Source organism: Pteropus alecto, unplaced genomic scaffold (genome assembly GCF_000325575.1).
Source record: "Pteropus alecto unplaced genomic scaffold, ASM32557v1 scaffold239, whole genome shotgun sequence".
Lineage (NCBI taxonomy): Eukaryota > Metazoa > Chordata > Mammalia > Chiroptera > Pteropodidae > Pteropus > Pteropus alecto.
In genome coordinates this window covers 2,552,521-2,564,236 of record NW_006494613.1, presented here as the reverse complement: position 1 = coordinate 2,564,236, position 11,716 = coordinate 2,552,521, and the positions used below count along the sequence as shown (strand labels likewise).

The 11,716-nt window shown below is 32.9% G+C and overlaps 1 protein-coding gene across 7 annotated transcripts in view; it reads left to right on the top strand.

The window, feature by feature from the left end:
• Window positions 1-11,716, top strand: part of USP25 (ubiquitin specific peptidase 25) — a 91,410-nt gene that overhangs the window by 32,089 nt on the left and 47,605 nt on the right. For 6 of the 7 annotated variants that reach the window (XM_025042466.1, XM_025042465.1, XM_025042464.1 and 3 more), the window contains 4 exons: window positions 1,623-1,760; window positions 3,185-3,261; window positions 4,554-4,627; window positions 8,878-9,026. In XM_025042466.1, coding sequence (XP_024898234.1) covers window positions 1,644-1,760; window positions 3,185-3,261; window positions 4,554-4,627; window positions 8,878-9,026 — 417 coding nt within the window. In that variant the 5' untranslated portion in view covers window positions 1,623-1,643. Of the gene's footprint in view, window positions 1-1,622; window positions 1,761-3,184; window positions 3,262-4,553; window positions 4,631-8,877; window positions 9,027-11,716 lie in introns of those variants that run through there. The other variant, XM_025042468.1, reaches the window with a different exon arrangement.

Here is an 11,716-nt window from a genome sequence, read left to right as displayed (position 1 = left end):
GGAAATTATAGGGGAGAAAGAAGTACCACAGAAAAATCATGAATTAGTTTTCTAATTCAACTTTTATCAGTGATGATGAAATTTATTATACTTAAATAAAATCCGTGTTTTTTCATACCACAGCATTTTTATGCCAGGCAGTGCACTTTGTGATTCCTGTAAGTGCTGTATAGTTTTTGGATCAAATGGCAAATATTTGGGATCAGTTTTATTGCCTTACAGTCCAGCGGTCCCCAACCTTTTTGGCACCAGGGAGTGGTGCTCCTACGAGAATCTAATGCCTGATAATCTGAGGTGGAGCTGAGGCAGTTATTCTAGCGCTGGGGAGCGGCTGCAAATACAGATGAAGTTTCGCTTGCTTGCCTGTCGCTCACCTCCTGCTGTGTGGCCTGGCTCCTAACAGGCCACAGACAGGTACCAGTCCACCGCCTGGGGATTGGGGACCCCTGCCTTACCCCTATTTCTTAGGATTTCTTTTTAATGCATTCTAGAAGCAACTGATTCTAAATTGATTATATTAGTCTGAACAGCACATACTCACAACCCTACAATTTTACAATGTTGAGAATGCCAACTATACAAACTTGGAAAATTTTTCTAATATGTAAATAGCATAAGTTTTATCTGTTAAAATTGTTATTGTAAGAGCTAACCATAGTAAGAATTGCTTTCATTGCCATAAAGTATTTCACTAAGATATGGGAATTACATTCTGTTTCAAAGTTTTCTTCTTATTTTATAATAAATTGTTTTTAATAAATCATGTTAAAATAAATCATGATTGATAATATTTGATTGTTTTTATTCTTTCTGGAGGTTTAGTTCAATCAACCAGTAAGAACTGAATGCCTGCTTTGTGTAGCAAAAAAGTGAGATACACTTTGAGTTTATTCTTATTGAGAAACAAAAGTAAGATTTCAGAGGAACACTAGGAGGATGATACATAGTATTCCTGATATTGGATCTAGTCTAATTACTTAATAGACTAACATTAGTCTATTAAGTAATTAGGATCTAGTCTAATTACTTAATAGACTAATATTAGTCTGATAATTAGGATCATCACATGACAGTGGCAGTTGGTGATTCATTGTTGAATGAAAGACATTCATTTTAGTAGATGTGGAGTTTGAAGAAATCATTCCCTTGGAGGGGTCTGAGAAGGCTTCATGAAGGAGGAGGGCTTTTTGCTTAAATGGGTTTATTGAGGTAAAGTACTTAAGCAGTGCCTGGCACGTAGTTAGCACTCACTGAATGGTAATTGTTGTTATTGCTGTCCTCAGCAGCAGCTGGGCCTTGCTGAATGGAAAGAATTATAATAAACAGACTAGAATGAGGAAGATATTCTTGTCTGGGTATTGACATAATTTGCTATGAATATGTGGCATTTATACTGAAATTGTAAGCTTAGCTCGTATCCTTTGCTCCTTTGCTGTTTTTGTGCTTCACTCCTTTGAGTCTCCTAGATGACACCAACACTCTTTAATTATGATACAGACATACTGGACTCATTCCTAGTCTATATTACTTAAATTTTTGTTCAGTTTTAAAATGAATATATGTTTACCAGTAAAAATTTGGTTAATCTTCATTTAAAGGTTTTTTCTTTTTTTCCCCTATAGGAGTATCGGAATTTGCCTTTTATGCGTGAACTGAGATATCTGTTTGCACTTCTCGTTGGTACCAAAAGGAAATATGTTGATCCATCAAGAGCAGTTGAAATTCTTAAGGATGCTTTCAAATCAAATGACTCCCAGCAGGTAGTTTTATGGTGCTTTCTTGTTTATTAACCGTTTGTGTTTTATTTAATCTGATCGTTCAATAAGCAGGTTTTTTTTTTTTAATAAAAAATAAACTGGAGCCATTTAAAACATTTGGATGATTTACTTTTAAATTAAGAAAAAAAAATCTTGAAAAAGCTAAGACAAATGAAGATATAATTTATATTATGATTGAAACTGATAAGTGAAAACAATGGGTAAAATTAATGCTCACAAAGTGTAATTAATAATCTTCACAAGTGTTTGATAACCTAATACCAATTCTGTATACATGCTTTTGATATGCTTGTTTTTGCTGGCAGGGAGTTTTCCTTAATTATTCAGAAAAAGTTTCTGGACTACATTAACTTTGTTTTTTGCTTTTATTTTCCATTCTTTATGTAGTGCTATATGTGGCTTTTAATTCATTTCTTAAAAAGAATTTAGGGAATTTTTCTATAAAATAGAAAATGTCTAACATTTCAGTTATGGTTTGAGAAGTCAAGAGAAATTAAAGAAGGAAAAAAGAGAAACAAAGTATTCGTTGTATACTGACTCATCTGTCTTTGATGGGTGATCTTAGTAGGACTGATTTATTTTTCTCTCTAGGTTCTATATGGACCTATTTTCTTTTTCCAACTCACATTATTGAAGTAATTATGGTAGTTACTAAATACAGCTGCTCTTGCCTGTTCCTGTTTTTCTGTTGGGGGAGCTAGAACCCAAGGAAGAGGTGGCAAAAAGTGATAGGTGTGTTAGTTCTGAATGGAGGATCAGTTTGAAGTTCATGAGATGGTAAACTCAGTAGTCAGGGAGTAGTCACTGATTGATTGGACTCAAGTTAACAGGTATCTTAATTAAAGTGGATATGGCTTTAAAAAGTTGTGTAAAAAAGTTGGGTTAAGAAAAGCATGTCTTCTAGGAGAGAAGCCAGTAATAATTCTTTATAAAATAAAGAATTTTTTGGTAATGTGAGTCTTTCATTTTATAAAGATTCCTTACAGAACTTTTGGGGGTCATGACAATTCTTTTTTAAAATCTCATTTGTAAGTTTGAATTTTGATTATATATATATAAACAAAAGCACCTTTCTCGAATCGAATACACCGACACACACACACACACACACATACACACACACACACACACACATATACATACGCACACACATACATTTTCCCCCCTTAAGTGAAATCCAATGACAATCATTATCAATATAATGCTTATTTTTCCTCAAATACTGATTTTATACTCTGGTTAAGTTATAACTATTTCTTGCATTTGATGTGCAACTTTTCATATGATACCTTTATGAGAAGTTAGTAATTATACATTTGGATGCCTAGGTATAAGTTTTATGTTACAATATTTAGTATTTTTATTAGTAGGCGCAAATATCACCAAGACTTTTTTTCTTTCCACAGCAAGATGTGAGTGAGTTTACACACAAATTATTAGATTGGTTAGAAGATGCCTTCCAAATGAAAGCTGAAGAGGAGACGTAAGTTGCCATGAAATTTAGTGATGGGGTTTTAGGAGATCTGTAAATAGTACTCATTTTTTTTTTCTCTTATGTGTTCAGTGTCAACAGAGAAATAAGAGTCTGAGATAGGCTTATGGGAACCCAATGTCACATCTGTGTTATTGACAAGCAGTTTGAAATTCGTGGCTACAAATGCTGGGTAGCTTTAGATTTCCATTATAAGATCAGAATCTAGCCAGAAAGATCTAAAAAATGATCTCTGAAAAGGCTAACCCTACATACCCAGTTCTTTTCCTTAGATTCAATGAGGAGAGAGACATATTTCAGGTAAGACTTAAGATTTCAGGAGAAATAGAAAAATTCTAGCTTCTTTTAAAACAGTTTTAGAAAAGTAGGAGATAATTTGTTAGTTACTAGTTCAGAAAAGGTGATTAGAAAATTAACAAAAAGTGAATAATAAGCAAGATCTATGTAATCAGAGTAGAATAATGCAGAACAAGGATTCAGGAAACAGTCAAGTGGTGCCCTTTTAAGTCTACAGATAAAAAGAAAATGGGAGTCATGTGTTGATGGTAAGATACCATATGAAGTGCTTACAAAAAATCTGGATAGATTCGATAAGAGGAACTAGGGATTTCAGTGTATAACATTCAAAAAATTACTGAGAGAACTTCAAGGAGCCTTGGTTATCATAGATTGAGATACAAATATTTTTCACACTCTGAGGGAACATGCACAATAAATTTTTGGTATTAGAACCTTAAAGATACAAGGAACATATGCTTTTATAAACAAATAAACCAAGGTAGACAACCACAGATTAAGTCCACACATAGGCTGTCTGTTAGTCTGACAAGATTGTAACACTGGTAGAATACTCCAATTCAGAAAATAGACAAGCCATGTTTGATAAGAATAGCTTTTCTCCCTTCCCAACAAGTCCAAGTTAGCATATATTACATAGACTAAAAGTCTAAGATTGAAATTTTATAATGATAATTGAAAAATCAGGTACTTCATGAGCACAAACTTGTCAGGTCTTCTTGCAAGAGTGTCCCACATAGTAACTCATTTTAACCATTAAAATAGCCTTGTGAGTTCAATTACTATTATTATCTTCACTTGGCAGATAGAGAAATGGAAGAGTAAAGTTAAGTATCTTGCCCAAGGGGATACTAAATACCAGAGCTAAGTGCATGATAACCACATAAACGTTATTGTTTTGGCATATATTACTGTTTCTTTAATATGTCCTGTATTTTTACAGTCTAAAAATTATAACCACATTTATGTTTCTTAACATGCTTTAGGGATGAAGAGAAGCCAAAGAACCCCATGGTAGAGTTGTTCTATGGAAGATTCCTAGCTGTGGGAGTACTCGAAGGTATAGTTAGCTACACATGTTTACTTTTTATTACAATTGAAGAGATACTATCTATTAGCTCTTTTGTCTTGATAATAACTCTATTTGTTGAATGCTTTTTAATTTTAATTTGATTTACTTTGTCTATAGTTCCTGTTGCATTGCTACTACTAATCAATTATATAGAAAGCACAGAATTGAGTGAATGAAAATGAAGGTACAGAGTGCATGCATTATCACATGCTAATTGATACCTAATTAATATGATCCTCTTGTTCTTTCTCTTGGAAGGCATCTATGATTCTGTCCATTGTTGGGATATGGAGATTAAGTGGGCAGTTGGTGGATCTTTTTGAAGCTGCTACTGGAGTTGAATATGGGCTTTGTATAATGATCACTGCTTTTGAGGGTTTTAAGTCTTTGAATGTCAAAAGCTGCATTTAGCCATTTAGTATAGTCAGGATATTGTGGTTTAGGAGTGATTATAAAATTTTTTAGACTCTAGTTTACAAGAAAGAGTCGTACTCTATCTTTTAAAAAAATTACTTAGGAGTGATACTACTCCATCTACCCTAAATACTTATTATTTAAAATCTGGACCTAAAGTTATTCTTTGAATTTTCTTTCTAACAAAGAAAGAGAACTGACCAGGTAGATATACTTCAAATAATAATATTACTAAGTCCCAAAACATAAAATTTTGAAAACTTGTTTTTTCTGAATGGCCCAATACATCAACTTTTGAAAGTTCACTCTAAGTGTAAAATTTGGAAAATTGGTTTTCCTTCAGGATCTTTTTTTCTTAACTTTTTAAATAAGCTTTTATTGTGAAGTATAAAATATTTGGAAATGATTTTAGAAATTTCAATTATATTGTTAACAATTTAATAGCCTTTACAAGAGGGCACCACATTAAAAAATTAATTTTATAAGAAACGATCCAAAATGCATATGCTAAAATTATTTACTAGTAATTACAACATTAGCAAATCATGAAATTCAGAAACTTTCTCTAACCACAAACAGAATCTTAAATCGTGGATTCCCATGAAGTTTTTTTTAAATATAGTTTTATAGTTTGGAATTTGGAAAAAGGCAGAGGCTAAGGATTTGGTCAGGCATTTAAAAGGTTCTGTTGAGGTGTCAGTATATCTTTGTTTGCCTCAAATGCTAAATATTTATTTTATAAATAGTGGAATAGTTTACACAGTACATTACATTCCAATCTCGGATGTCCATACTACCATTCTGGTTTTTATTTGAAGCAGAACACTATCTGAAGCAGTAGAGTAGCTCTAATTAGGTTGTGACTGGGCACTATTTATAATACCCTTCATGAGCATTTCTATATGTATTATCTTGATTCTTAAAAGTGATTGTTATTAAAATACTTAATTTGTCAATCAGTGTCGAAGTTTTTGTACTTCGTATTAGTAAATCGTTTCAAAGCTGTTGTGCTACATAAATGTGACTTTAATACATTTCTACATGAACTATGTGTTTACTTCAGTAAATTTATTTTAGAGCACTTTCTTATCACATATATATCTTCCTAACACTTTTAGACCAGTGACTCCTAAGTAGAGATGATTTTCAGTTCGTTTATTAACATTGCAAAAGTTTCTCAACTTTTCCAGAAATTATAGTCCACCGACCCCTCCATTTAGTTTCTCTCAGCCCCTTTTTTTACTTTACTTCCTTCCTTGTCCATTATAATTATTCTTATAAATTTCTAAAACTCCCTTTCCCTCATTCTCTTCTATAACCATCTCTGGCTAATCTGTGACCTTCATTAATCTATTCATCTCTCTGCATGTATTGAGTACCTGAAAGTCACTCAAATGGGCTAATTATAAATGGATCAAGAATTTGTAGTAGATACACTGGTCCCAGTTCTATAACCCTACCTGTCATTCATACTTGTTTTCTTTAATCTTGGTCTCCTATCCCGTTTTCTGCATTCACAATTTCAGTTTTTTCTACTTCCAATTTAACTTCTTTGTCTCTTCATTGTCTGAGAAACACCTTACCTCAGATTTCATGGATTTACCATGATGCTAGTGAAGCCTAAACATGGGTCCTATCTAAAGCCCTGAATCTAATTTCGTGTTTATAATGCTTTGTCATAGTTCTTTAAAACAACTTCATCAAATATATGAGCTTCACAACCTGGATCCATTCCTAACTCTACTACATTATTTTTGTCCCTCCAGATAATAAAGAAATTATTCAGTCATATCAAAAGGCTCTTTATACGTGCTCAGAATCCCATTTCTTCATGCTTTCACTCAGACCTTACTGTATCCGTTATCTTGTAGATGTTGGGTTTTTATTATTTTTATTTTGTATCTTCAGCTTCTCCCATTTTAATATGTTTTCCTCATCAATATTTAGACATGATCTGGTATCTCATATCTAAAAAAAGAACAAAAAAACTTTTCCCTTCACCTACTTTTTTGCAGTTAATCTTATTTTATCTTATTTAGAGTTAAGCCCCTTTAAAATAGAGTTTGTTTTCACCTGCTAACTCTCCATTTATTCAAACCATCTCACTCTAGCTTCTGGCCCCAGACCTCTTATAAAGGGAATCTTTTTAAGGTTATTGATTTTCCACATATATTCAAGTTCATCGTACCTTCCTCAGTTTTTAGATTGAACTCATTAGATATTAATTCTGTTGACTTTACTCTTCCGTGCTCCTTTTTCCTATTCTTTTCTTAAAAACACTTCTCTGGCTTTTATGGCACCATATTTCCTTGGCTTTTTTTTTGTTTGTTTATGTCTCTATGGGTACTTCTTAGAAGTTATAGTCTTATATCTAAAAGTAGGAGATGCTTGGTGCTCAGGTTAGGCTCTCTTTCTTTTCATGTTCACTAATTCCCTAGGCAGTCTCATTTACTCCCTTGCTTTCTTGCTATCAGAAAGCCAGCAATTCTCTAATATATAGCTTCAGACCAGAAGATTAATCTTAGTTACAGACTTATATATCAAACCATCTTCTCAACTTAAAATCTCGTGGACCATTCTAAAACAATGATTGCCATTACTGCCTTAAAAGGAAAAAAAAAAATCCTTTGTGCTTTCTTCAGTGGTGTCCCTTTCAGTACATAAATATGAATCCAAATGTTGATGCTAGAAATCTGAATATCATTCCTTATACCTTCCTTTCTCTTCTAACCCCTATCCTGCCTGCAAACCAGTCAATCAAATCTTACTGGTGTTCCCTCTTGTATATATGTATAAAGGTGTGTATGTGTAAATTCATCTGCTTTTGTACACTTTTACTGTTAACAGCCTATTCCATACTACCTTTATTTCTAGATGGATTCTGTAATAGTCTCCTAACAGTGTACCACCCACTGAACACAGAAGCCATATGGATGTTTCAAAGACATAAATCTGATCCTATTATTCCTAGATTTAACCAAGCAGTGACTTTCTATTATACTCAGAAGATACTGAAAAAAATTCTTAACAAAGGTTGTTAGATTATAGATTTCGACCCACCTACCTAACTCTTCATTGTCATCTCTCCACTGCTTCCCTAAGCTGTTCTGTCCTATTCTTAGTTCTTCAAATATACCACGTTCATTACAGCCTTAAAGTCTTTGTGTATGATATTTCTTGGCCAAGAATACTTAGCAAGTGGCTAACTCCCACTCACTGTTCAAGTCTCAGCATAAATGTGTGTGTGTTTTTTTTGCTTTTTGGTTTTTTTTTGCTATAGAAATCTTCTCTCTTCTACCCTCCAGCTCTAAAGACTTGGTTAGCTCCCCTTTCTGTACCTTCTCACAGCATTTTGTCTTACCACAACAACTTTTATAACACTTATAATAATAAACAATTATTTGTTCATAATTATATGTGCAATTAGTATGTATAATGTCTTTCTTCCAAAAGCAGCTGAGTTTTATCACCTCAGGGACCATATCTCTTTTGTTCACTGCTATACATATTCTCAGTGTTTAGCACAGTATTTTGCCCTTAAAAGGAACTTTTTAAAAGAATCAGTATGTATGTATGCACATACATAGAGGTGTGTGTATATAATTACATATATACATATGAGTTGTATAATGAATATCTATGGCTAGATGTTAATGTACATATATACATATATAAACCAACAAGAAAATTAGATTAACTCACTACTCTCTGGAACATAATCAGTCAGAGTTACGGTTTTCACGTTCAGGAGATAAGTCATGTATACATTTAGAAGCTAAAAGGCCACATTGAGGAACGTTAATCAACTTTCCCTCCTCCCGTAGGTAAAAAATTTGAAAATACCGAAATGTTTGGTCAGTACCCACTTCAGGTCAATGGATTCAAAGACCTACATGAATGCCTGGAAGCTGCTATGATTGAAGGAGAAATTGAATCTTTACATTCAGAGAATTCAGGAAAATCAGGCCAAGAGGTGAGTTTAGCATCTACTTCCCCCTAGGACTTTCTTACAGTGCTGTAAAGCACAATTTAAAGTTCTATTTATATAGCTACCTAATAATTGAGCGAGAATACTCTGAATATGTGTTTGGACTTAATGATGGTAATTTAGACATATTTGGGAAACTATGTTAATATAATTAACTATATTAACACAGTTAATATAGTCTATAATCTGTATTGTCACTTAAACAATTTGTCTCAAAATTTTCTGTTAAAATCTTTCTTTAGGACATTGTTTAGTCTTTTTAGATTTTTCAGTCAAGGTACCAAACATTAAAACATGCTAGTCCTGGAAGTAAAGGAGAAAAACACTGATATTAGGGTGGAATTTTATATAGACACGTGTTACCTGTATCACATATTGTTGGAATTTGTCCAAGCCTAAATAGGAAACACCAGAATACTTTTCTTGTGAAATTGCTGTGTAATTTCATGAATATCAGAAGAAGAAACTTGCTTTCTCAAGACTGAAATAATTTAAAAAATATATTATAAACTTTTTATGTCTGTCTTGCCATCCAAGTCTGTCTCTCCCACTTCATCTGTATATCCATCTACCCATCCAGGTACTTATCCATCTGGGAGCGTTACTATAATAGAAAGCAAAGAACAGATCACGTGCCCCAATATCAGTCATCGTTATGCAGTTGCCTCTTTGTAAGCTCCATGTATGGGTATAGGATCTTCATCTGTGCCATTCCCTGCTATGTCCCTCCCTAGTAGATAGTATAGTCAACTGCAAATAGAATTACATAATACATATTTATTGACTGAATGCATGAAATGTCTCATTGTTATCAAAAAAGTTCCTGAGATCTTTTTCCCTGAATAGGTGCTTAATAATCGAGTGATTATATCTCTGTGTTTATCTAAAAAGAGACTGGGTTCTCATATCTTTGAGAATAAATTGCTTTTATCTGAATTGTGTGCTTTTTAAAAAAGATATAATTAATCATTTCTTATTCTAATTGCATTCTCACTTCCTTCTCTCAAGCATCCAAACAAAAACAGAAATAAATATTTACTATTTTTGCACTTTTTTTAATAGTGAAAGAAAGAATATGTGAAATAGATTTTTCACAGTACTGCAGATTATCTATTTCAGTAATTCTCAACAGGTGCCTAGGCCTCACTTTAAAGCTCTCAAGTCGGAATCTAGAGTAGGGATATTGTGCGTGAGCAGAAGAGCTCCAAGTGGTTAAGATATAGACCTATTATTAAGAATATTTAAATTAAGTTTATTTATTTTATTGATTGGGAAACTGATCTCTAAGGATTGGGACTTTCCCAACATTCCATTAGGGAACAAGAAAGCAGGACCCCGCTACCCCGCTCCTGCCAAAGTGTGATCTGTTTCTATTAAATAAAAGGGTGATGGGTGGTAGGTTTGTGCAGAGAAAGGAGGGATGGCATATTCTTTACCTTGTAGCTTATAAATAAAATACACTGTGGTTTATTGGTAAGTAATCTTTCTCACATATTCCTAGCTTTTAAACAGTGTTTTTCTTACATTGAATCTGAATTTTACTATTTATTTTTAAAAATTTGGTTTATCTTTCATCTTTATACTCTAATGCCCTATACTGTAGTATACATTTTCCGCCTAGGTTTTTCCGTCTAACCTATGGAGTACAATGCTTTTTCATCTCTAAATTTAGTCGTGTCTAAGTAGTCTCAGTAATAACAAATTTGATTACCTGTGATTCCTATTACCAGTTGCCCAGTTGCCTAGATTTGCTGGACACTAGTTTCAATGATAATTCAACCACGTTTAAGAGACTATCACTAAACTGGAGTAGATTATTTAAAAAGTTTCTAGTCTTATTTCATTATATCCTTCAGAATAACTATTTTATTTCTTCTTGAGTCTCTACCAAGACCAATGAGAAACATTTTAGGCTTATTTCTAAATTGACATAATCCCTGATAACACCTTTTACCTGTTACACTGTTATTTAGTAAAAACTGTTGATTTTACTTTGATACAAAAAAATATCTTTTTGCTGAAATAGCTGTGGTCAACTAAAATAGGAAGACCTTTAGTCTCCAAAATCACTTATGTTAAAACATTCAGTGGGCTGTAAGCATTTGAATATCAGGAATGGCACAACAACAGAAAACTAAATAAATTTAAAATGATTATATGTAAGATGAATACTTATAAAATATTTTTCTAAGTCAAATTTTTTTTTTAATTTTAATTAAGTGGAGTGCAATTTATAGATGAGTCAAACTTTCCAGGAAGCCTGGAGATATTTTTTGATTGCCTATTGGAGGAAAAAATTTCAAATAGTAGATACCTCCTTTCTGGTGTAGGCATTCACCACTTATTTAGACTATTGATGTACACATATAAACATTTGTCTGTTCATACTGACCTGAGACCTGGGTGTTTTACTCACCGGTGTATTGTGAGCATCATTCCATGTCAGTATATAACTTAACACCATTCTTTTTGAAAACTGCATAGTATCACATTGCTTTTATTTATAAAATTAAGTTGATTTCATTCTTCTACAGGACAGTAGACAATAATTCTTTGACAAAGAATTATTTCAAAGACTTTCTGTAAAAACCCTTGAGCATATAGGAATGTAGGATAGTTAGAAATGGAATCTTTGGGTCACAAAGCATACTCATTTAAAAATGAAAGTACTACCA